General features: G+C 43.3%; 1 protein-coding gene and 1 long non-coding RNA gene across 8 annotated transcripts in view; one reads left to right on the top strand and one right to left on the bottom strand.

Moving 5' to 3' along the window:
* KCNAB1 (potassium voltage-gated channel subfamily A regulatory beta subunit 1) overlaps window positions 1-27,107 on the bottom strand; it is a 370,920-nt gene that overhangs the window by 101,800 nt on the left and 242,013 nt on the right. For all 6 annotated transcript variants that reach the window (XM_081828363.1, XM_081828375.1, XM_081828385.1 and 3 more), the window contains one exon: window positions 13,763-13,806. In XM_081828363.1, coding sequence (XP_081684489.1) covers window positions 13,763-13,806 — 44 coding nt within the window. The remainder of the gene's footprint in view (window positions 1-13,762; window positions 13,807-27,107) is intronic.
* The window catches only part of LOC145723008 (uncharacterized), a 171,643-nt gene that overhangs the window by 82,144 nt on the left and 62,392 nt on the right, over window positions 1-27,107 (top strand). The gene's annotated exons all lie outside the window — the stretch shown is intronic.

Here is a 27,107-nt window from a genome sequence, read left to right as displayed (position 1 = left end):
ATTCTCGGTCTATAGTAATGATGCATAGAGTCACCAGTGCTCTGGTTTCTAGTCATTTTTCTCCACTGTTTGGAATTCAGAGATGCCCTACTTTTCTCAACCTCAGGCCCCACTTCCTCTTCCTCCAGTATCAGCAGATAATCACACTTCCTGCTTCACAGAGAACATAGAAGAAGACAAACTATAATCCTCTCTACGTCTCACTCCCAAACCCAGCAACCAATACAGATGCAGTTGATGTCCTGCCCATTTCCTGGTGGCCTGCAGCTGCCCAGCGACTTCCTCTGGTATGCAGACACCTCATCTCTTTCACCCTCAGCTGGTGTGTACTCGACACTGGCTCCCGAGTCAAGGGACCATAAACTAAGATCACACCTGTCCTTTCCCCTTCTCTTCCTGTCCCTGTTGAAGAGAGTTCCTTCTATCCAAGACTTGTTTCTCCACAGATCCCCTGGGCCTTAGCCCCTTGCTCCTTCTTAGGGACCTCAGTCCACCGATTATCAGCTCTTGTTACTCTATCTTTTCTTTGCCTGAATTCTACTTTGTTTATTGAATATGAATTTCACCTCACCACTTCACTTCCTTTTTGTTCATATTTGTCTGATTTTTATTCACCCATTTCTTTTTTTTTTTAAAGATTTTATTTATTTATTTGACAGAGAGAGAGACACAGCGAGAGGGAACACAAGCAGGGGGAGTGGGAGAGGGAGAAGCAGGCTTCCCGCTGAGCAGGGAGCCCGATGCAGGGCTCGATCCCAGGACCTGGAATCATGACCTGAGCCTAAGGCAGACGCTTAACGACTGAGCCACCCAGGCGCCCCTATTCACCCATTTCTTTATTTTCCATTTCTTTTTGTCCTCTAACATAAAGAACATATCTAGAAACTAGTACTTTTTTTAAATCCCATCTCTAAAATGTGTAATTTGTTATGCTGACACCTATAGTAGGTCATTTTTCTAGTATTTTATTTTTTGCCTTTAAAAACATCTCCTTTTGTATTACCTTTACCCATCTTTTGCTAATCTGATCAAGCCTCATTTACTCACAATCTCCTTATGTATTCTGTACAGGTTCTCTATATATGCACACAGTACGATGAACTGGGCTCACAGTTAGTGAGCAATTAACTGATTGTTACATTTCATCTTCTGTAAAAGCAAGAACATTTGAGTCCTGTGCAGTCTCTCTCCTTGCTTCGATTCCCAGTCCTTTCTAATTTGACCTTGCTGTGACCACTGTGTGACTCCCCATCACAGAACAGATCAATTCCAAGCTTTGTGGCATGGGCTCTGGTATTCTTCCTAATCTTCCCAAAGTCCTCTCTCATCCTATTCTCTCCCCTATAGCTCCTTCTCCAGGTCATGCTAATTTGGATTCCCATGCTTCTCCTCCTGAATTTATCACTTCATTTAGGAAGTATTTATTGAGGCCCCATCATTTCCCTAGAACCATGCCAAGGTGGTGGGGGCAAAATGGCAAACAATAATATGGTCTCTGTTTCCTGGAGCCCCCAGTGCTCTGGGGCATCTTTTCTCCCCTTTCCCCAGCACAGCGTCAGGCACAGCTTTGTGCAATCTATGAACATGAGAATGAATGAGAAGAGTGCCAGACTCCGTGCTTGACAGGGATGATCAAATCTGTCCCGGTTCCTGGCCCCCTAAGAGCTCACAACCTAAGGCCCAGGTGGTGTCTGAGGCAGCAGACCCACAAGCAGGGCCACGGCAGCCAACCACCCCTCCCAGGAAGGTGCTGAAAGGGAGGGGGACTCCTTTGCTTGTCCCGCTTGACCCTGGCAATGCTGTGAGGGGTGACAAAGTCAGACAGAGAGCTACTTCCCGAACTGTCTCAGAACCAGCCCTGTCTCCTCTCTTAGCCAGGTGGGAGTTACAGGTACCAGCTGAGGCTGAGCGGACTGAAATTTCTGCCCAGTCAGGACCAAGGGAAAGGGAATAGAGCCGCAGGTGGACACTTGGGAGGGGAGGAGAGTGAGCGACTAAGAAGAAAAATGACAAAGTCCCACAGAAAGCTTGTCTCCAGTCACCATGAGCAGGGACCCCCAGCACACCTCATCCTCCTGTTTCCTTCCGCACAGCCTGAAGCGAGCCCCATGGATAGACTGTCAGCTCTAATTCAGCTACTGCTCATTACCTCACCACCCATTTTTTATAATTACATGTTGGGTAGCCTCTTCCTCTATCTTAATTAGTTGTCAGATATAAAATGAACATTGGCGGTATTTTCTGCTTTGCTTTCGTGGAGGTCCTCCTTTGCGTATTTTCATCATCCAGGTGTTAGGATGAAGCTTTTATTTGTAAATGAGCCTGGGGCTCACTGATCCTTCAACATTTGGGGGGGAAATGTGAAGGAAAGTATATTAAAAAGACAAAGCTACATGTTGCCCCTCCAGAGGAGAGTTTTGGTGATTAGGCAAACTGAGGTTGCAAGAAGTCAATGTGAGCTGAGCCACCAAACTCTGAGCATACCTCACACTGTAGAAAAGGCTGGGGCAATTTTAATTTTCAACCTTGGCCACCAAAGACCTAGAGAAAGCTCAGATAAGCTAAAATAAGGGGGGAAGGGTTTTCAGGCTCCAGGGATATCTTCTTTTCTTAGAGCAGAGGAATGTGGAGCTTTTTAGGCAGGAGCACTTTAAATTTCCTTTGGGAATGTGCATTCTGTGGCTGAGGTAGATTTAAACCCTTCCACAGCTTTAGGGTTGGTTCTTGATTGACTGAATTTCTTCAGTAATTGGTTCAGGGATGGATACACAAGCCAGTCAGAGCCAATAAGATAGGAGGCTTGGAGCTGCTGCAGCCATATTATTACTGAGGGCAGGCTGAGAATGAAACCTCCCGCTTGCAGAGTTCATAGTCTGATCCCTGCATCAAGCCAGAAGTATCTACTGTCCATGTGAGTCTAGAAATTTCTGCTTTGGCTTAAGCTGATGTTTTCATTTTGCTTTGGCTGGATTTTCTGTTCGCTTACTCAAGAAGGTTTCGGATTGATTCACACTCAACATCTGTAAAAAGAACTAGGATTTTATTCCTGATTCCAACCGGCTGAGGCCTCTAAGGCATAGGTATGAATCTCCACACACTTCCCCTCCGTGTGTTGACCCATAGCTGGTCACCCCTCAGGCATTCATGCTGCCCTCCCAGAGGTGGCTCCCCATAGCCCTGCACCCTCTTAACCTGAGCACCCCATTTCACAGGAGGACAGCACCCCAACTGATTCCCTTGATTTTTTAGTCTCATGATTAGAGGAACTCAGCTGTGTTGCTGATTGAAACTCTGAAACTTTCTCAAACTTCCATTTGGGTTTTGACACTGCCTAGGTTTAAGAAAATACTCTTATGAATGTGACCTTTATAAAGTTAGTGTGCGGGGCAAAGCTCAAGGCAACACAATGAACAGACTTGCATGTATACAAGGTGTGCCTCAATCAGACTTCTATGAGTCCAGGAGCTATGGGCAGGACTGCATGACGTCTTTAGGGCAATATTCACAGAAGGGAATGTCGGGAGTTCAGAACTTCATTCGGGGCATCCACGCGAAAACAAAACGTCTGCACTCAGTTGCAGTCTTACTTTGAAATCTCTTCCAGGGAAAGCACTCTGGATCATGGGCCACGAGACATGGATTCTGGTCTCCATTCTGTCTGGAGCTGATTGCTACCCTAACTTGAGAGTGATTCCAGGGAGCCATTCAGCCTCCCACATTTTCTGGTTCTAAAGTAGAGTGAAGGCATTTTCACCCAGCTGCCACCCTGGAGTCATGCTGAACTTGATCACTGCCTGTATCATGACTGTGAGAGGTAGAAGGAGCCTTCCATGCCTGGTTCTCCAGGAGGAAGCTGAGGCTGGGAAGAGGCTGTGGGCACTTGGAGGCTGGAGGCCGATGAGGCAGCAGGAGTCAGGCGGCTGGTGGAGGGCCAGAGGCAGGAGATGTGGGCTCTGCTGTCCCTACCACTGGTCTTGGACAAGACCTTTCCCCTCTTCCTACCTCTATTTTTCTCATTTGTATAGGGGGTGGTGACTGCAAGGACTAATTCCCCCTCTCCTAAGTGTGAGCCCATGTGTATATATAAATGATCCATTCCATCTAATTGCCCACATCTGGGTCTCTGGAGGGCCTTCTCTCCCCTGCTACTTGGCTTCATTTTTGAATCACGGGTAGCAGGTGAGGGCTACTCATCCTTTTACAGCCGCACTGAGGGAGATGAGGGGTGTGTGCATGGGGGTGTTAGAGACCCCTCTGCGTTCTCTTCCCCAGCTCTCCCCTGGCCCTGGCTCTGACAACGTGTGGAACATCAGGCATGCTGCTCTCCCAGGCTGGCTGTATCTTAGCTCCTAATGCACTCCAGGAGGGAAGGCAAATGCACACGACCAGCAGTCACTGGCAATTCAGGGTGCAGCCAGGTCATCAGCAACTCCGAAGGATTTAATTCATGAAAGTAGGAAATGAGGAAGCAGTATTTTAAAACAATATTGTAAAAATACAAATGCCTGTTCAGTTTTAATGTGTATGCGCCATGGGAATTATTCAAGGTAGACGTCCCAGGAAAGGTGACAAGCCTAAAATTCTCTTGTTTTATGTTTAATATTCATGCAGTATTTAAAATTTTGTGGGTATTTTGGTCTTAAGATAATTCACTCTGTATTATATAGCAAAATTGGTAAACTCTCTAGGGGAAGACATTGTACTTTTTAAATGGTTTCTCAAGTGTCTTAGAGGCACTTTATAAATACTTGTCATGTTGTTAGAATGACAGGTGAAGGGGCTAGTTTACATTGGCCTTGGCAATAAGAATGAGACTCAAGAAGGGTGTCACAAAAATAATATCATGCATGTTAAATATTTAATGTCCTGTTCTCCTAGTGTAAAAATGTTTAGTTCAGTGAGAGCATCTCTAAGGTAGAGGAAGACGAGCCAGGAGTACATTCTGCACATACGCAACACATTAAAAAAGAAGCTCACACGGTTTATTCTTATAACTCATTGCTTTTGCTCTGGAAGCTTCCCTTGATTAGGGAAGGGCATAAGGCAAGACAGGCCCAGGTGGCAGGTGCTGAATGGAAGGGGAAGTGAGCTCAATCTGCTTGCCCCAGGAGCTTTCCACTCCAGAGAAGCCCCAAGGCCAGTCCTCAGCTAGGCAGATTCTCCTCTGAGAGCCTGCCTTAGGTGGAGATGCCTCAGGCCAGCTCCAGGGGCTAGCAGAAGGGGATCCTCGATGCTAGCTCGCCAGCACCTGTTCAGACAAGCAGCCATCTGTTTCCAATGGCTTCTAACCCCGTCACCACCTCAGAATCATCAGGGCAGCCTTTTAAGAACACCTGCATTTGGAGTGGGCCTTGAGAGCTTCTCACTCAAGAGGTCTGGATGGACCCTGGTTACCTGTATTTTTATTTTATTTTTATTTTTTGAAAGATTATTTGTGCTGCCAGAGCTGAGAAGAAACACCTCTTGAGAGACTTAGTTCAGGCTCTCCAAGATGTTAAATATTTTACTCTAGGACTTCATTCCTTCAAGAATGAAGTGTGAACGGGCTGCCTAAAGAAGGCAGCCCAGGATGGCAGGAAAGGCAGTTTGCACTGCCCAGGAGTTACAGCCTCGAGGCTTATGTCAAACAGGGCCCTGGAGGCATGGGGTGTTTCTTCTTTTCCCTGCTCAATCAAATCCCAAACCCTGTCTGGTAGCACTGTATAAAATGCCCTTCCTGGCCAGAGAAGAGCCTAGACCTCCTTTGGGATGATGGCATTCTATAGGAGCTTCAATATGTGCTCTGCTGAAAAATGAGCACGTGACCACACATCCCTTCATCTGGGTTCCCCCCTCCCCCTATATCGTGTGTCACTTCCTAGAAATATCTGGCTGCTCGGCTTGCCACCTGCACCTATGTGATGTTTTAAAAAACTAGGAAATGCTTTTATTAGTCTGGGTTCTCGGGAGAAACAGAATCTTATATTTTTAAATAAAATTCCTTATATATCTTTTTATATGTAAATATTTATATATTTTATATTTAATTATAATACATATTTTAAAATAGAATATAAAATCTATATTTATAGACTTGTTATATATAAAAATATACATGTAGGTACTTATATATATAAAGAGATTTATAAGGAATCGGCTCACATCATTGTGAAGGCTGAGAAGTCCCAAGATCTGCCATCTGTAAGCTGGAGACCAAGAGAACTGATGTGTAGGTTCAGTCCAAGTCTGAAGGCTTGAGAACTAGAAAAACCCAAGGTTTAAGTTGTAGTCCAAAAGCCAGAAGACGTGAGAGCAGAGAAAAAAAGGATATTTCTGTTCAAATCTAAAAGTAAAAAAAGTCTGATGTTCCAGCTCAAGGCAGAGAGGCAGAAGGACTTCTCTCTTACTCAGAGAGGGTCAGCCTTTTTGTACTATTCCGGCCTTCAACTGATTGAATGAGGACTGCCCACCCACATTAGCGAGAACACTACCAGAGTGAACAGTGCAGGGTGAAGTCAGCCTCTTTCAAACATCTATAGGGGAAGCTGCCCACTGTGGTGTGTCACCTCCCATGGCACGAATCAGGCAGGCCTTCTGCTGCTAACGTGAGGCCTTGTGGGCTAACTCAGTGTGGGCAGATAGCCCTCTTAACTGCAGGAGGGAGAGCCCAGAGGATACAGCTCCGAGCCCCACTCCAGCCTAGACTCTGAGTCACAGTGTATGCAGTGGACCCCCTGGTCCCTAACCCACTCTGGGGACAATCCGTGATGTTGGACCTCTTTCTGTGTCCTCTCCCCACTCCCCACCTCCCGCCTCCATTTGGCCTTCACTGTGTCTGCACTGATATGCTGCTGGAAAAAAAACAAAGAACTGGGCTGGCTGGACCCCAGCTATTCATGATTTCTAACTTCAGCTGGATCTTCACTAGGACTCCATGTGCTTTTGGCCATTCCTTAGCCATTGATCCATCTAGCCTGTCATTCAATCAATCAATATTTTTGGGTGCCTACTACTGCTTGCAGGACAGTGTGTTCTGCTAAAGGTACAACAGGGGTGGAGAAAAAAAAAAGATGGTTTCTGCTCTCAGGGAGCATACAGCCTGGCACACTCTACCAGGCAGGTGCCCTAAACCTGCCCAAATAGTTCAATCCTCTGTATTTGCATGTGACCTCAATGGTAAGCATGGGGTTGCCGTTGCTAGAAGTTCCTGGGTCTCTATTTTTAGCCAAGAGCTCTCTCCAGCACTCCCCATGCCTGCTAGATCTCTGAAGCCAGAAGTTGACGGGCTCTCTGGTCATTGCCCCCACAACGCTCCTGCTTCTTTGAGCCCTCCTTCCTCTTACTGTTCCTCCTGCATTTCATCCTTCTGCGATGTTAGCTCGTCCACCCTGATGCCCCATCCAGGAACCAAGGCATCCTCCTCTGCTCAGGGAGACTTCTCATTCTGTATCCCCAGGTTGCCAAGTCCTGTTTGTTCTTCCTCCTAAATAATCACCTCCTTCCTGTAGATCTTTAATGCCTCCTGCACTACCTCTTCGTCGTCTGACTCCTAATTCATCTGTCTCCAGTCTCAACCTCTTCCCTCAATCTAGCCTTCATAAAGCTGTCAGAAACAAGTCTACTACATTTGATGATGTCCTGCTCCTGATCCAAGTGTTGAAATGGCTTTTCACGAGGTAGAATGGTGTTTTTAAAGACTTTTTTTTGTTTTTTTTGTGTGTGTTTTTTGGCAGAAGGATACTTTTATCCATCCCTTCAAAATGGAATAAGAAGCACTAAAAAGAAATCAACTATTAAGCTGTGAAAAGATATAGGGGAACCTTAAACACATATTGTTAAGTGGAAGAAGCCAATCTGACAAGGCTACATGCTGTGTGATTTCTACACTGTATGAAATTCTGGAACTCACAACACTATGAAGAGAGTAAAAGAATCAGTGGTTCCCAGGGGTTAGGGGGAGGGAGAGATAAATAGGCAGAGCACAGAGGACTTTCAGGGTAAGGAGATTATCTGTGTGATTCTATAATGATGACTACACGTCATTACACATTTGTCCAAACCCACAGAACATACGACACCAGGAGATACACATACACCTAATGTAAACCATAGTTTGGGTGATAATGATGTGTCAGTGTAGGACTGTAACAAATGTGCTGCTAGGGTGTGGGATGTCGGTTGTTGGGGAAGCTGTGTGTATGTGGGGTAAGGGAACGATCTATCCATTCTGCTTAATTTCACAGTGAACCTAAAACTACTCTGAAAGACAAAGTCATTTATTACATATTATATCAAAAATATATTTATATTAAAAAATTTACTCTAAAAATTTTACATCAAAATTTACATTTAAAATTTTTATATTTACATTTATGTTTAGAAAAAGTTGAGCTCCTTTGACAGAAGCTGTGGCAATAGAAAGAAGAGGGCAGGGTGAGGTGGGTAAGCCCTGAGCCTCACCCCTGAGTGTTCCCTTGGGACCTGGGGACCTCAGGACTTGAAGGAACACCAGAGACCTAGAGGATGCAAGCTAAATGACTTAGCAAGTCAAACAAGGGCTCTCATGATCAGGCCCGGCTTTCCTTCCAGGCGTATTCCTTGAGGTTCACAGACACCTTGTGTTCGCAATATTCTACACATACCCTAGAGTTTCCCCAAGCACCTCCTGTTCCATGTAGTCTCCCAGGCTCACGCTGCTCCCTCTGTCTGGAATCCTTCACCCTCTCTTCATTTGAAGACTTCAAGTTTCAACTCAAGCAGCACATTCCCTGTGAAGTTGTCCCAAGTTCTTCAGGAGACTGTCCTCCCACTTGGTTCATCTTGTTTTCTCCATTACGGTATGTGCTAAATGTAGTGTTTGTTTCCACATGCTGAACTCCTACTACTGTGGGAACAATCTGAGAGCAGAATCCTTGCTGCTTTCATCTTGGTATCCCCTGTAACCAGCAAAAGGCCTCACTTCCTAAATGTTTGCTGAGAATGAATGAATGAATGAACAAATGAATAAATGAACACTACTCTTTCTGTCTCAGAAGATGATCCCATATCCCAGTAGATGATTTTCAGTCACTCTTTGGTAGATTTACTTTTTTCCCATAAGTTTCTTTGACTTTGGGGCTTGATAGCAGTGGGCACTTAATCTCCCATCCACCCACCCGCCATTTTGCTAGTTGGCAGAGCCATGTTCCTTCAGAGGTATCTTCAGTGTATCCTCAAGTTATTTCACCTTTCTGTTCCCATGTACACATGCTCTTAGTTACCAAAAGGAAGCTTGGCAGGTCAAGAAGGTCTCAGTCTGTCCTTATCTGGTAGGGCAGAACATCAGGATTGTTAGCTTTAATTATGACCTTTCGAGTATTTCAGTAAAAGACATCTGTAATGGTGTGACTGCTTGGTACATTTATTTTTTTTTTTAAGATTTTATTTATTTGAGAGAGAGAGCATGAGCAGGGCAGAGAGAGGGAGAAGCAGACTCCCCGCTGAGCAGGGAGCCCAATGCGGGGCTCAATCCCAGGACCCCAAGATCACGACCTGAGCAGAAGGCAGATGCTTAACCGACTGAGTCACCCAGGTGCTCTGCTTAGTACATTCAATACTTAATCTCCAAAGCCTTAGTTGAACATGGGCTATAACTGAGCTGACAACCTAAGCCCGAAGCGGTAAACCCGGCTCCACCTGGATTTGGTAGCTGGGGTCTGCAGAGCCTGACAGATTATCTAAGGCTGGTGCATTATTCCTTTCTATGATGTTCTTCATCTCCTCTGGCTAACAGAGGCAGCTCAGAAAAGTTCTCAAAAAATGCTTATTCAACCAAGCTTTGTTACCTGTTTTGAATGAAGTCGGTCAACCCCATGAGTTTCTTTGTTTCCTCCTATTTTTCACACAACGTCTTATCACAAGTGTTCAGGCTCTCAGAAAAATGTGAAGCTCAAATCAGGACTTGCTACCCTTGAATCAAAGTTTTGTTTGAAAGTTCACCAAAATACCTACAGAGTGCACGTGCGTGCACGCGCGCGCACACACACACACACACAAACACACGCACACAGACACTGGGGTTTTAAAAAACTGCAGTCCTCCCTCTGGAGACTCATTTACATGTGGGACTTAATAGACACCTGATTTTTTTTTTTTTTTAGTTTTAAGCGCTTTTGCTTGAGTTTTCTATGTACATTTGACTAAATGATTTTTCTGACATAGATACTATGAGATAGTTGATCTATGATTTTTCACTATACTTCCTAATTAATATTTTCTTAGATTACTCTATTTTTTAAAAAAATTTTTTTTAAAGATTTACTTATTTTAGAGAAGAAGAGAGAGCACAAGCGGGAGAGGCAGAGAGAATCTCAAACAGACTCTGTGCTGAGTGCAGAGTCCAATGAGGGCTCCATCTCACGACCCTGAGATCATGGACCTGAGCTGAAACCAAGAGTCAGATGCTTAACCAACTGCACCACTCAGGTGCCCCTAGTCTATTTCTTAGTTTATATTTATAGGTAATTTCTTTCAATAATAAATAGTGAATAATTGTTTACCATAAAGCACATTCTCAAAAAAACTAAGGTCAGATTATCTCTGATAATGAACCTCCAGAGTCTTTCAAATATAAGTAAATGATAACAAGATTAAAGCCATCAATTAAGCAAATGTCCCATTCCCTTAGATTTATGGTGAACAAAGACCACCCTCACCTCCCAAATCATCATTCAGGAGAGTCAGAAAAACTCAGGCATCAATAGCCTTCAATATCTTTGAAATACAGTGAAAGGTGGCACAATTAGTTGCTACTACCTTTAATTCATTTACTACTGTCCCTTCCCTGGTCTCCACACTTTCATTCAACAGGAGCCAAGAAATCCTTCTCCCAGCCCTTCCCCAGTGTCTGTCCACCACTCTGAATCCCACATCAACAGGCCCCCACGTTACAATCACTTAACCACCCCTAGTAATTCTCATGCTTTGAAAATTTTAACTCTGGCTCACTGTCTCTCTCTTCAATATTAGTTTTTCTTTTTTCTTTTTAAGATTTTATTTATTTATATGAGAGAGAGTGTGTGCACGAACTGGGGGAGTGGGGAGAGGGAGAGGGAGAAGCCGACTTCCCACTGAGTGCAGAGCCTGAGATGGGCTGGATCCCAGGACCCTGAGATCATGACCTGAGCTGAAATCAAGAGTCGGCCACTTAACTGACTGAGCCACCCCAGGCACCCTCAATATTAGTTTTGTTACACTTTTTAGTGATTTCAGTGACCCCGAAGATCATCCTTCCCTGCACTTTATCTCTCAGTTTCTTGACCTCCACCTCTCAACTTATCTTGTCTTCAACACAACCTCAGCCACCCTCTGCCAATGGACACACCTTAGACTTGTCACTACCCAACACCCAATGCCCCAAACCTCAATTTCAAGCATTTCCCTTTCTAACTACAACTTTCTATCCTTTAATCTTACTGTCTCTACTGCTTTTATTCCAACAATCTTTTGGTCCCTCTGTTTGCACGATTCATCAATCCTACCCATTTTCCACTGTCCCTCCACCTCCTCATTTTACTCATGGATCATTTTCCTGGCTCTAGTGCTCATTTTTCTCTTTGCTCAGTTTAAACTCTGAGGCCCACCATTATAATCACCCCTTTCCCTAAACTCTCAGCTTCTTGGCTTCTCTTTTTCATCATATGCCCTTGGAAAACCCCATCTGCACAGCTGAACATGGCTGCAGGAAAAACACCCAACCATGGAGATGGTCTCACTTTAAATTTATTAGCATGCATCTCAAGCAGATGCATAATGCTCTCTGACCCCTCTGACGCATCCCTCGGTCTATTTACCCTTCTGCTGTCCTGGATATCCTCTTTCTCATCCAACTTTCAACACCTCCTTCCCATCCTCACTAACAGCTGATGACCTTGCTTCTGATTTCCACTGAGAATACAGAAGGAATAGAAGAGAACTTCTATGAGATACCACCACCCAGTCAACCCACCTACCAGCCTCAGAGCCTATGTACTCAGCCTGCTTTCTTGTTACTCTCTTCTTGTGTCCTCGAGAAATCATTCTAGGTATTTTTTTTGTCTTCTCCTACATCATTTTTTTTTTCCTTCTCAAAAGGACTTCCTCATAAGCATATAGGATATGCTGTCATTTCTTCCATGGGTAAAAGCACTCTCCACCTATCCAGCTGCCCCTCCATTCTCTGCTTCCTTTTATAGAAATTGTCATCAAAAGAGTAGCTGCCAGCTATTCTCTTGAACCCAGTATGCTCTCTTGGACCCACTCTAATCATGCATGAGCTCTCTACCCCCCAAAAATTATCTTTTCAAAGTCATCAATGACCTCCCTCCTGCTACATGATCAATTCTTGACCCTCATCTTGCTTGACCTATGAGCCGCATTTAATAGGGTTGGTCACTTCATCCTCCTATAAATATTTTCTTCACCTAGATTCCAGGTCTCCATGTTCTCCTGCTTCTCTGCCTACCACACTGACTGCTTCTTTTCAGTTTTCTTTATTGGCTCTTGCTCATTTTCCTGATTTCTTAATGTTGGACTTCACAGGTCTCAGACCATGTGCTCCCATGTTTTATCTCTACTCACTCCCATAGTGCTTTCAACCAGTCTTGTGGCTTAAACAGCATCTACATGTTGAGGACTTTCAAGTCCTCATGCACCTCACCAACATCTCTCTTCTGAAGTCGAGATTCATTTACCTATCCATTTACCTAATTTGACCTATTTGTCTTGGATATCTAACAGGTATGTGAAACTTAATACATCCAAAAATCAATCTCCTCATCTCCCCCTTCCTAAAGCTCTCCTTCTTCACTCTTCCACATCTCATTTAATGACAACTCCATCATTTCTGCTGTTCAAGCAAAAAACCCCCAGTTATCTTTGCCTCTTCTCTTTTGCTCTCCATTCCACACAGAATCAGAGAACCTGCCAGGCTCTACCTCCAAACCAGAGACATAATCTGACCACTTCTCATCATGCCTCAGCTATCATCATGGTCTAGACTCTCTCAGGTTACAGGAATAGCTCTCATGGTGTTGAAGGGCCCAAACACCAAGGCTGCTTTTTCCCATATCTGGGGGAAACCCGGAAGCCTTACACCTACCCAAGTCTCCCACTCAGATTTCACCATTTCAGACTCATCCTCATGCTGTTACCATTGCCATCTCAACTTAGTCTTCTTTAAATATTTACATTTTCTGGGAGGAAATATATATATTTCTTTCTATATAATTTGTATGTGTGTGTGTGTGGTGTGTATGTATATATACATATACACACACCACACACACACACCACTTTGTCCCAAGAGTATTTAAGGTACATTATACAAGTACATAAAAAGTACATAAAATACACAACAGTATAGAAAAATTCGTGAGTAAATTAGGCAAAGGGAAAATAAGGATAGAAAAAAAACTCAGATGAAGCTACAGGTAAGGTGAGCATACACATGCATACAATGAGGTTCTTCGCATTTGCTACACATGAGTAACACATAAATTTCTTCCTCTAAGGTGTGCTTTAATATCAGATTTATTTCTGCTTGATGGGCCCCATAAGGCATCATGAGCACAGTGGCTCTTTGGGCGTAGAGAGGGAGAGGGCTGTGTTGGGCAGGAAAGGCTCAGAAGGAGAAGTGGGCCCATGCTGGTCAGGAAGCCCCTCCTCACCTGAGACTGGGTCTCAACCTGATCCCAGTCACTACCTTGGTGTTCTCCCCAATCTCCCACCTCCCAATCCACCCCCACGTGATACCCCTGGTACTTACCAAGACCCAAGCAAGAAACTCTGAGTCCTGATTTTCCAAGATTCCTAGAATAAAAATAAAGCAGCATATGGTCATGACTTTCTCAGGTGAAACTATACACACTTAAATATGAGAACCATCTCTCACTTTTGACATTGTTCTTGACTAGAGTCGTGGTAGAGACAGAGCTGCAGGTGCAGGTCTGTCGTCTTGGGAAGAGTCTCATCTCCATTTGGGCGCTAGGAGGCTCCAAATGTGCTCAGGCTCAGCACAAGATGAAAATGTCCCCCACGAAATTCAGCTTTTCAGCCTTGAATAATCTTTACTAATTTGTTTACAAATTTATTTTCTTTCTCTTTCTAGAATGGGAGTTCCTTGGAGGGCAAAATCTGTATCTTATTCATCAACCAGTCATTCCTTATTCATTTATTATTCATCCACAGAGCCTGACACACAGTGGATCCTTAATATTTGTTGGCTGAGTAACTAACTAACTGACTTCTAAAACAGAATATTATTATGGATGGTTGGAGATTATTATAAGAATAAATTCAAAATGATCCTTTAGGCTGTTTAAACTATGTTATAGATATCCCTTGACTTACAGTAAGGTTATGTCCTGAGAAACCCATCCTAGTTGAAAATATCATAAGTTGAAAATGCATTTAATTCATCTAACCACCAAACATCATAGCTTAGCCTAGCCTACCTTAAACATGCTCAGAACACTTATATTAACCTACAATTGGGCGGAATCATCTAACAAAAAGCCTATTTTATAATAAGGTGTTGAATATCTCACGTAATTTATTGACTACTATACTGAAAGTAAAGAAAAAAAATAAAATAAAGAATGGTTGAATGGGTCTAGAGTGGTTGTAAGTGTATTGGCTGTTTACCCTCCTGATGGCGGGGCTGCCTGGGAGCCGTGGCCTCCTGCCCAGCATCATGAGAGAGTATCCTACCATATATTGCTAGCCTAGGAAAAGATTCAAATTCAAAGTTTGAAGTATGGCTTCTACTGAATGCACATGGCTTCCCCACCATCACAAAGTCAAAAGACCTTAAGTCATACTGTTAGAAGTAGGGGACCATCATATTATTTTTTATAAAAGGCTACATAAAGTTGCTACAAGAAGGTCAGATAGTCCTTTTGAAATAATTTTTTCCCTCATCAATCCCTTTGCTTTTCACCCCTAAAAGCTTATTGAGAAGAGGAAATATATTTCCACTCTTTAAATAGAGAACTAGATGCTCTAGTATACATTGTAAGGTATTCCGTGGGGACCCACCCCCACCCCATCTTCCTGCCATCTGCCTCAGAGCTGTCAGAGAAGAGATCAAATTCTTAGAGAGAGAACGCCTCCTAGAATTTTGTGGGTCTAATGTGAGGAGGTGAAGCTTAAATAATCGAAACATGGTAGAAAAGTGCATCCTTTACTCTCTGATGAGATGCTCTTATGAGAACACAATCCCCCCCCCGCTCCCCGCCCCCGCCTCTGCTCCAAGCGAAACAGCACTAATTTTTCCAACTGCCATACAGCTCAGTTCTTCCAGGTGCTTTCTCAATGCTTCCACAGTCTGGTGTCTTTAGAGGTAGTAACTATAGTGCTCTCATTTTTGCATCTGTTTCTTCCCCCTGTTTATTATTCTTGTCTATAAAATGCCACCGAAGCAACACATTGAGTTTCATAGCATCGTCCAAAGTGCATCACATTGCAAAGAGGTGAAAGATGCAGGTTGCTGACCTATTGTTGAAATTAGCCAGGTAAGCTTGGAGAAATCCCTTCCTTCCTCTTGGATTCGATTTCTTCACTAGTGAGATAAGCTACTGTACATGCCTGGGCAATTCATCTAACATCATGTCTGTGGGACTGGAACATGATAATGTATGCTAAGGTGGCACACGGCACACAAATGCAAAGCATAATTATTCGGGTGCTTTCTGACTCTGCTCCCCCTCTCACAGACCTAGTGCTACATTTTCCCATTTGAAGTGGGTTAAGTCCACCTGGAAGGAAACTATTGCATAAAGGAATGTGTGAAAAATATTTTGAACTACTAAAGAGGAGAAAAATAACTGGACTTCTCCCATGAAAATCATTTGCATAAGAAATTTTTCTTTTAGTGGTTTCTCAGAAAACCACAGGATATAAAATCCAAAGATTTCTCTTTTAGTGTAAAAGTCTACTGATTTTAAAGGTCAGGAATCTAGAACAAAAGCTATATAGTAAGGAGAAGAAAAAAAAGACTATACCAAAACAAAAACAAAGTAAATATGAAATATAAATATTAAAAAAGTAAAATATAAAAAGTAAAAAAAATAAGTACCATTGACCCTTGAACAACACAGATTTGAACTACATGGGTCCACTATACATGGATTTTTAAAATATAGTACTGTAAATGTATTTTCTCTTCCTTATGATTTTAACATTTTCTTTAGCTTGCTTTATTGTAAGGATACAGTATATAATGCATATAATATACAAAATATGTGCTATGTTATCAGTAAGGCTTCCAACCAACAATAGGCTATTAGTAGTTAAGTTTTCGGGGAATCAAAAGTTATACATGGATTTTCAATTGCATAGGGGGTCTGTGCCCCTGACCCTCATGTTGTTCAAGGGTCAACCATGTATATGTGAATAACAGTCTTCCAGGTAGAGATATTCAATATCGATGCATCAGTAAAGACTTACTGAGAGGCTACCATGTTCCAGGCGATGTGCAGGTCATGGGGATACAGAGGGGAACCCATTATGGTTCTCTACCTCCAAGGAGTTTTCTATCCCCTACCTTTTCTTTTTTTTAAGATTTTACTTATTTGACAGAGAGAGAGAGAGAGCACAAGCAGGGAGAGCTGCAGAGGGAGAGGGAGAAGCAGGCTTCCTGCTGAGCAGGGAGCCTGATACGGGGCTTCATCCCAGGACCCTGGGATCATGACCTGAGCCCAAGGCAGATGTTTAACTGACTGAGCCACCCAGGGGTCTGAGGGGCACAGAAAAGCAACCATGTAATTACAATACAGTGGGGCGTGTCCTCCCCTGGAAGTCTTTGGGGAAAATATGAAGGGGCTATCTCAGACCTGTATTTGTGTCACTATGTAAGTGTCATGGGGAAAAAAATATCTCAGTAAGGATTTTCATGTAATTTTAATCTTTCCATGATTTTGAGAACAATGGGGAGTGCAGAAAACTATGCAGAGCGAGACATTTTTCTAACAAACTCAAATAGGGCAAGGTTATGTCGCTGGGTACCTAGCAAGCAATGTCCCAGCACCAAGGTGGGGAGACCTGCCCTATTTTCCTTATGACAGTGACTCAGGAAGATAATGATCACTCTGCTATGGGGTTTGGAAGACCAAACTTGCAAAACTTGAGAATTGTCAGCAAAAATAAACTGCAAAGTAGCAAGTACTAAATGTGGTCCATTTTCTTTTTTCTTTTCTTTTTTTTTTAAAGATTTTATTTATTTATTTGAGAGAGAGAATGAGATAGAGAGAGAGAGCATGAGAGGGGGGAGGGTCAGAGGGCGAAGCAGGCTCCCCGCTGAGCAGGGAGCCTGATGCGGGACTCGATCCCGGGACTCCAGGATCATGACCTGAGCTGAAGGCAGTGGCTTAACCATATGAGCCACCCAGGCACCCTGTGGTCCATTTTCTTGCCCCTGATGTTTAAACACTCAGGCCAGCTTTTCTGGAATAAAAGCCTGAAGATTTTACACTATTGAAAAGTTCCATTACAGACAAATATTGATACAGGGATGATAGATCCTTCCTTGAGCCTTGCTATTTTTATTTTAACTCTTTCTAAATATCTTCACCCTCTAGAGGGAATGTATCACCAATAACCAAACTCAGTTGGTTATTTTGTTTTTGGGGTTTTTTTAAGATTTTATTTATTTATTTGTCAGACGGGGGGAGGGGGGTGAGTCTGGGTGGCTCAGTTGGTTAAGCGACTGCCTTCAGCTCAGGTCATGATCCTGGAGTCCCAAGATCGAGTCCTGCACCAGGCTCCCTGCTCAGCGGGGAGTCTGCTTCTCCCTCTGATCCTCCCCCCACCCCCCCGCCATGGGCTCTCTCTCTCTCATTCTCTTTCTCTCAAATAAATAAAATCTTTAAAAGAGAGAGAGAGCACAAGCAGGGGAAGTGGCAGGCAGAGGGAGAAGCAGGCTCCCCACTGAGCAGGGAGCCTGATGCGGGACTTGATCCCAGGACCCCGGAATCATGACCTGAGCTGAAGGCAGACCCTTAGCTGACTGAGCCACCCAGGCGTCCCTCAGTTGGTTGTTTTTAAAGTGAGAGGCATTTCTGTCATGAGCCATATCTGGTCAAGTCCACGCCTTTACTTTGTCCAGGGGTGAGTCTCTGTGAGACTCCTACCATGTAAGACATTCTCAACACATGATAGTGCTTCTCACTCTGCAGATGTAGAAGGGTGGGAGGAACTAGCTCCCTCCAGCTCAGGTTATAGAATTCCAACACAATTTCTGTGATTACCCATGGTGCATCTGCATCCTTCTGCCTCTGTCCATGTCTACACAACACTAAATGGAGATGTGGCAATGGTCCAGCTATTCTGATCCATTTAAGGTCCGCTGGATAATAGATAGATAGATAGACAGACAGACAGACAGACAGATAGAAGTCCAAATACAGGACATATTTGATCTAGTGAGTACAAACTATATCATCAAAAGCTTGTTTGTGTAGTTATAACACCAAATAATGGCTGAGTTTACATATCATTCTAAGCTATAACAGATGCCTTGGAACCTTCTCCATCCCATGTATGGAATTTTCATCACTACTTCATGATCTTGCATGACTGTGTACAACAAAACAACTTTCTAGAATTTCATTTTGTTTCTTAATTCCTCAGCATTCACACAATTGAGGCTACATAAATTCTGTAAGCACATCAAATTTCTAATTAGATTGAATTCCTCTCCCTTTTGATTCAAAATAGTCTCATTGCACTGGTTTACCTATTTTATCTGTGTCAGATATGCCAGAAGGAAGTCTCACTGTGTTCATTTTTAGTATCTGCTCCTGTTCAACTCAAAATAAAAGCTCCCCTTTCCCAGGTGAACCCGGGCTGCTCTGATGCTAATATTAGAAATGAATGACATCAATATGGGGGCACAGGACACTTAGCTTTGTCAGTCAAATTTTGGAAACCCTGAATCTTAAATCAAAGCTTCAGTGAAGAGTTATCTGGAAAAGAGATACAGCTTCTTGAGAACACCAAGGTTGCATGTCTCTCTCTTTTTTTCCCCTCTGTGGGCAGGATCGTTCCCTCCGTGAATACATGGCAGGATTTATTTTAGGCCAATGGTTAGTTCTATGACAGAGGCATTCAATAGAATTCCTAGGGTCATTTTGTGAAGCATCCATCAGGCTCCTTTTGATTTTAAGGCAATAATGTTGAGAACTGAAATCAAGCATCAGGCCCAGTATCACAAGCCACTGTGAGGTTCCTTTACAAATCACAGATGCTAAAAGCAGAAATCAGGAGCCCAAATGTCTTGTCTTAAATTGTTTGCTCCTGAATAGGTGTGTCTTAGACATTATCCACAGTTGTAAACTCCTCAGAAAAGAGGAGTAGCTAGCTGAAACACACACCTTGCACTTGACCAAGAAAGCAGCATACTGCCTGGGACAAGGGGCATGACTAAAATCACGTGAGTTGTTTGACCTGTTTTCATGTGCTCAGGTCATTTTGTCACCTGCTGTCTCATCTGTTGGAATGGTCTTACCAATCCCTCTAAATCATACTCTGCTGTTCTGTGGTGCCTCACCTGGAAGTTACTAGTCAAATCTGGGGTATGGATTTTTTTTTTTTAAGGTTTTATTTATTTATTTGAGATAGAGCAAGAGTGAAAGAGAGAGAGCACAAGCAGGGGGAGCAGCAGAGGGAGAGAGAGAAGCAGGCTCCCCACTGAGCAGGGAGCCTGATGTGGGGCTCAATCCCAGGACTCCGAGATCATGACCTGAGCTGAAGGCAGACGCTCAACCGACTGAGCCACCCAGGCGCCCTGGATTTTTTTTTTTTTTTTAAAGAAATGTACATTTAACCTTCTTTGAAAAATCCAGAGCCAAAGGCATGTTCATCTGTCAGTCAGCTAGTTTTGATGGTTGCATAAGAACACACATTTTGACAGCCATGAAGGTGACTACAAATGGTAATAACACTTTCTTAGGAGGGCACCATTCATCACTCTTGATAAGTGAATAATGACTCATTTGGAAACCACCAGGCACAAAAATGATGTAGCCATGCATTTTGATAACAGACATTGACAAGTAGTACAATGAAACTTTGTTTCATTCTTACCTTCACTTAAGTAGCAACAAAGTAGAATGGGATTCATCAGATTCTTTGATTTAACTGGTTAGGTCATTTGTCAGTTGTAAATTTCAGTTAGATTCTTATTTTCACTGAATATACAAAATCACCTGCTGACCTGTAGATTCTAGAAAAAGTCTAGAGAAGTATGGCAAAAAGAGACCCCTATAATTACTTAATTAGTTCAATAGTGATATACCAAGTTTTAACTATACACCAAGCCTTGCATTAGGGGTGGGGATGGGCTGAGGAGCAAATAGGTGCTGTTCTCATGGAGCTTCCATAACAGAAGGGGAAACAGATATTAAATAGTAAGTTAATTATTTGATTGTAATGCTAAATAAAAGAACACTATGTCCTCAGTATAAAATTGGGATGTTGGAGCAGCTGACCTGATCTGGAAGGTTAGGAAGAGCTTTTCTAGTGAAGGAGCATTTAACCTGAGATCCAAAGGAGGACTAGAAAGTAACTTAAAGAAAAGACCAGGGATTCGCATTCTAAGCAGAGTGGACAACATGTGCAAATGCTCAGAGGCTGGAGGAAGCAAAGGTCATTGAAGAACTAAAAGAAGTAGAGGGCAGTAGAAGAGTAGAGTGCAGAGTGACTCCAGGTGGCTGCTGGGGGTCATAGGAGGAAGATCTAACAGGGTCTGGCAGGTTAGATTATGTTACAGATTTTGGTCTGAATATGAAGGAGTTACGGAAAACCACTGAAAAACTTAAACACAGGAGAGGGGTTAAAGGAAGGCAAGAAAAGGAGCTAAGAGGCTACTTTGTTAACCTGATGAAAAATGACGGTATGGGGCGCCTGGGTGGCTCAGTCGTTAAGCGTCTGCCTTCGGCTCAGGTCATGATCCCAGCGTCCTGGGATTGAGCCCCACATCGGGCTCCCTGCTCGGCGGGAAGCCTGCTTCTCCCTCTCCCACTCCCCCTGCTTGTGTTCGCTCTCTTGCTGTGCCTCTCTCTGTCAAATAAATAAATAAATTCTAAAAAAAAGAAAAGAAAAATGACGGTACATTGAATTCTGATTCAGCAGAGATAGGAGAATTGGGGAAGATTCCAGATATTCTTAGCAGGCAAAAATCTAGGGGACCCCGTGTTTGATTGAATATGAGGGTGAAAGAGAAGTAATGGGCCATTCTCAGATTTCTGACTTGGGCAGCTAGGTGAAGAGGGGTGCTTTTCACTGAAGTAGGGTTCATTCAAGAAATAGAGGGGTTTGACTCACCTTTGGGCATTTGGACAAAGAGATATATGCACGAGATATCCAAGCTTGTTGCCTGGAGCTCCGAATAGGGAGAGGGTGTTCTGGTTATGGAAGTTAATAGGTGCCAAGGGCTGGGGCCAGCTGCCAAGGGAGAGAGTGGTTAGAGAAGACGGCCAAGGTCCAGCCTTGAGAAGCTCCATCACTCTAGGTGGCAGAGAGGAAGCATGTGGACAAAGGAGACAAAGGAGGAAGAGTGGCAGAGATGTAGAAAAGCAAAGTGTGGGTGTAGGAGCCGAAGGTGGAGCTGGTTTCAGTAGGGCAGGAGTGGCCCACAGTGCGGAAGGCTGCAGAGAGGTCCAGTCCCTGGAGGACAGAGGAATGCCCTTTCCCGTTCAGCCCCAAGGGACAGTTGTGAGCCCGCAGCAGTCATTTCAGTGGCCCTGGGGGTGGGAGTCAGGCTGGCAGCCCCCGCCCCCCACCCTGGGGAGGCGCAGAGTGACGCTGGCTATCTGCCCATGACCTTGTGCAGGTTACTTAGCCTTTTTTAAGCCTCTTTCCTCTGTCATGTGTACAGATATTAATAGCCTACTACTTTTTTATTTTTGATGATTAAGTGAGAAAATAGAGATGCAGCGCCAGTCCCAGCATGTTTCAGTGTTCAAGAAATGCCAGGTGCTTTCTGCCCTGATTTCCTAGGAGAAGTGGTGCCTCAAACACGGACTCTGGTGGAGTCCTGGTTCTGGTGCTGAAGCTGGTAGGAGGCCCCCTCTGTGACTGGCAAGACCCACTTCCCCAACCTTATGAACCTCTTTGTGCTTAGACATTGTGATCAGACACAGCAACCATCCTAAATCTATTATATGCAAATTGTGAGTCATTTCGCAAGAATCATTAGGAAGGTGGGAAGCAGGGGATAAAGATAGGTAAGGGAGACAAAGGAGAAGGTGGCACTTTGTCGGCAAAGGCAGTTTGGAGAAGTCATGTGAATCTGAGGAATTTCCAACGGTTCTTCTGGGATCCCCAGGAGCGGGGAAATGGAGATGGGACAGAAGGTTGTGTGGACGGGGCTACACAAACTTAGGTGTTCTGAACTGGTGGTGGTGGTGGTGGGGGGGTGGATTGAGAAATGTTCGCCCAGGTCTAGTTACTGCTTAACTAAAAGTTACTCTGCTTTTACTGTCTCAAGGACCCAAGACATCCAAATAGCTGAAAATCAAGAACTCAGAGTTTCAAATCAGAAGAATCTAGAAACTTTATCTCAAGGGCATATAATTTGGAGGTTCATGAACTTGGAATGGAAAAAATACATTTCTCTTTTTCACTAACTTCTTACTGAAACTGAGCATCTCTTGCAATTATGAATGTAGGCGACAAACCACAGAAGTACAAGTACTCACGTTACCTGTGACTTTGCCCCCAGTAGAAATTACAGGCACATTTAGGTCATACCACAGTTGTGATATGATTTGCATTCACCATTTACACTCATCATTCTTGGAAATTGTGGGATTTGATCTGTCCTTAGAGCTGGTTAATATATTAGTAAGGAAATGCATGTTTTACTAGGCTACAGATTTGGATTTTAGATATCTTGAATTGTATTTCAATTTAATTGGAATCCTGTGTATTTTAGTTTATGTACTTAAAACCTCTTCTTCTGAGGAGTCTGTAGGCTTCACCGGACTGCTGGAGGGGTCTCTGCGTCAAGAATCTTGGATGCAGATAAAAGATAAAGGTTGTTAAAAATGCCTTTGGGCATTCATCTGCCACAAAGTAATGTGAGTTTGTAAGCATCTCTTTCAAACTGGGAGCGAAGACATTCCTGAGAAATATTTGAAAGCAAAATTAAATATGCCAAACCCCACTGCTCCTATTTCAAATGTGTGTAATTTGTTGAAAGTGTTGATGTTTTAGTATCTCTATTTGTTTAATTTTAGTAAGTTAAAAAATATTTCTTAGGCTCTTACTGGATTTACTTCCAAATTCAGGCTCGCTGCTTGTGTTATCTCTGCTTGGATATAAATCCTTGACTCTGAGGTCTTGCATTACATGCTTCACCTACCCACCTGCGGAGGTGGGGACTGCTGTGCTGACCCACTGGGGAAGGAGAGAGCAGAGAGGACTTGCCAGCCTTGGGGCTCTGGGGTCTTAGCAAGAAGTGGCTTGTCTCATGCACAATATTTCTTGTATAATAATTCACTTTACTGTGATTCATTCATTCTACCATTTCATATTCCATTTCATGCATTTGTGCTTATTGTAATATACAATGATGTTTCTTCCTAAATCTTCAAGATGGCCTGTTGTCTCAGAGATGTGCCATGTTGGTCCCATGGATTTACTGGGTGCCCCGGGCACTCTCTGCTGCCCGGGTTTAAAAGGCCTGGCTATAAACTATTGCCAGTCATTTACACCTCAGTGTGAAAAAGATTCAAACCTTTTTGCCACATCACTTTGGAGAGATTTAAAGGAACAATCAAGAAATAAAGCACTAAATAACAAGAGAGATGGAAGGGGGAATGAAGGGGGTAGGGAAGGAAGGAAGCCTGATGAAGGAAGCAGACACCCCAAAGGGGAGAACACACTTTGTCCCTTCCAAATTTCATCCGGGATCACACCTCTCCTCATGACAGAGTAGTCATACTTTCTTAGGAAAATATCATACACATTCTTGCCATTTTCAAAGCTAAGAAGAGAAAATCGAAATGTTTCAAAGTTTTCTTCACCCAGTGGTGATGATTTATTTGCAAAGAAATTCCATGAGATGAAGCAAAGGTAAAGCTATCCCTGGCATCCACTTCGTGAGGAGAGCTACGACTGGTTTCCACTGTAATGAGCTATGCAGCTTTCAAAGGCAAAATGAAACAAAAAAGCATCTGAGGTAGGAGCTGCACAGCTCCACATCTTTGCAATTCCCTTTACTGTGGGTGCATTTGTGGCTTTCTCAAGAGAAAGCAAAGTCAGCAACATGATGGAGACTGAGGCATGAACCTGACTGAGGGGCATGCTGATGTTTAGATATGCACTTAATCAAAAGTAAATGCTTTCAGCCACAATGCATGAGTTTGCCTTTCACTTTCCTTGACAGAGGAGTGGAAAATTAATGCCTGTTTTCTCTGTATGCTCGCGTCTTTTCCATCTGCTGTCGGGGTGATGCCATACATCACAGGGTATATTATACTCATTCTGTACAAGGTTGTTTCTCCTTCCAGACTGAGATCTGCGAGGGCAGGGACTGCGTCTAATGCATTTGTTACTTCCAGCAGTCAGCACTGAGGGCTGCGCATGGTGGGGGCTCTGATGCTATTGCTGGTGCTGGTGGCAGGATGCGTCGTCATGTGTTCGCTGCACTCCTGTCGGCTAGGGAGGTGCTCTGGTTGACTGGGAAACACTGGCCAGCACAGCGCGGTGGCGGGATACAGTACGGAGCACAAGCGCCTCTCCCACCTTCCTATTGCTGAGACCTGGGGAAAGTTACGGAATCTCTCCGTGCCCCATCTGTTCCTGGTGATAAGAATAGCAACTACCTCAGAGGGTTGTTGTGAGGATTAAAGCATTTAAGGCAGTGCTTGGCACATGGTAAATGCTCTCGAAGTGCAAGCTGTTATCCCACAGACGCGGGCTTGAATTCGAGCTCTGGTCCTGGGTCTCTGGTTTCACCTCATACAGGTTCCCTCTTCCATACGCCCTCCCGGAGTGGAGGGACACAGTCAATAGTGAGGGCTTTCACTCTTCTTTTAACCAGTGTAGGTGTTAGGACTGCTTCTTCTAATGTCACATGAGGCTGGTGGTTAGGAACTTGCTTGGCAGGATGCATTCTATCCCCACCCATACCTTTCCTCTTCTCCCCCTCCATCTCCACCTCCAGCTAACCTGTGGTCACTGTTGCAATGGGAGGGCCAAGTCCTGTCCTCTGGTATTTACAGTCACAGAGCCTGGAGCTGGGGCTAAAGGGAGAGTCATGATCAAGGTCTACTTTTTTTTTTTTTTTTAGATTTATTTATTTATTTATTTGACAGACAGAGAGAGAGAACGCAAGCAGGGGAAGCAGTAGAAGGAGAGGGAGAAGCAGGCTCCCGGCCGAGCAGGGAGCCTGATGCGGGGCTTGATCCTAGGACCCTGGAATCATGACCTGAGCCGAAGGCAGATGGTTAATCATCTGAGCCACCCAGGTGCCCCAAGGTCTACTTCTGTGTTCAGTCTTAATCTTACTCTTTCTTCCACTCAGCCCGTCATTTTAAACCACCTCCATCCTAAGTACTCCATAGCCACTACCAGGTCAGATCCTTATGCCTCATGGCTTCCTACCCGCTCTTCGATCACCCTTATCACCTTCTTATTTGTATGCAGTAACTATTGTTCATGTCTTATTACCTTTCCTCAGTTACAAAGTACTTGGTAGCATCCAAGGCTGATTTCTGTTTGACTTCCTCATAACGCTTTGCACCATGAGGTACAAATAAATATTTCATTGACTAAATGAATGTTCAAATGACTAAGGCTAACAAGCCTTTTTTACCTCCTTGATGTGAACTTCCAGAGTTAGATATTATTTTAGTCCTAATTGTTTTGTGTTTAGAGTGACTATTAAGATTCAATTGTCCTATTCAATGTCACAGACAACATGTTTGTCTCTGGAGAAAAATCCCAAGGAATTTACCAAAAGCCTCCTAGAACTAATAAGTGAATTTAGCAAGTTTGCAGGATATAAGCTCAATGAATAAAAGTCAAGTGTATTCCTAGCAATGAACAATTGGAATTTGGGATTTTTAAAAAAGCAACACTATTTACAATAGCAGCCTAAAAATGAAATACTTATTTACACAACTATTAAAACATGGACAGTATCTATATGCTAAAAATGACAAAACACTGAAGAAATGAAAGAGGACCTAACTAAATGGAGAGATATACCATGTTGATGGATTGCAAGACAATACTGTTAAGATGTCAATTCCTGTCAATTTGATGTCTGAAGCAAATATAAGCCCAATTCAAATCCTAGCAATACATTTCATAGATATCAAGGTGATTCTCAAATATATATGGCAAGGTGAAGAAACTGGAATATGCAAAACAATTTAAAAAGAGCAAAGTTGGGGGTGCCTGGGCAGCTCAGTCAGTTAAGTGTCTGCCTTTGGCTCAGGTCATGATCTCAGGATCCTGGAATCGGGCCCCTGCTCAGTAGGGAGTCTGCTTCTCCCTCTGCCCCTCACCTGGCTCATGCTCTCTCTTTCTCTCTCTCTACCCCCCATCAAATAAATAAATAAATAAATAATCTTTAAAAAAATGAAAAGAGCAAAGTTGGAATGACTCACACTATCTGAGTTCAAGATTTAACATAAAGCTATAGTGATCAAAGTGGCGTGGTCTTGCTAAAAGGAAGGAAGCATATATAAATGGAACAGAATAGACAGTAAGTGGAGCGGAATAAACAGGCCAGAAATAGCCCCACCTAAGTATAGTCAACTGATTTTTGACAAAGGTGCAAACACAATTCAATGAAGAAAGGATAGTCTTTGCAAGAAATCGTGCTGGAACAATTGTCTATATATAAGAAAATGAACAATGATACAAACCTCATGCCTTGTACAAAAATTAAAATGGATCATATAGCTAAATGTAAAACTTAAAACTCCAAAACTTTTAGAAAAAAAAAAAATGAGAAAACCAATGAGACTTTAGTTTTGGCAGAAGTTTTTAGATGTAGTACCAAAAGGAGAATCCATTAAAAAATTGAAAAATTGGGCTTCATAAAAATTTAAAACTCTTGCTCTGTGAAAGAAACCATTAGGAGAATGAAAAGATGA

Source organism: Leptonychotes weddellii, chromosome 1 (assembly GCF_054177405.1).
Source record: "Leptonychotes weddellii isolate Sample4059 chromosome 1, ASM5417740v2, whole genome shotgun sequence".
Classification (NCBI taxonomy): Eukaryota; Metazoa; Chordata; class Mammalia; order Carnivora; family Phocidae; genus Leptonychotes; species Leptonychotes weddellii.
Note: the sequence above shows the minus strand (reverse complement) of the source record. Positions and strands in the feature narration are given on the sequence as shown.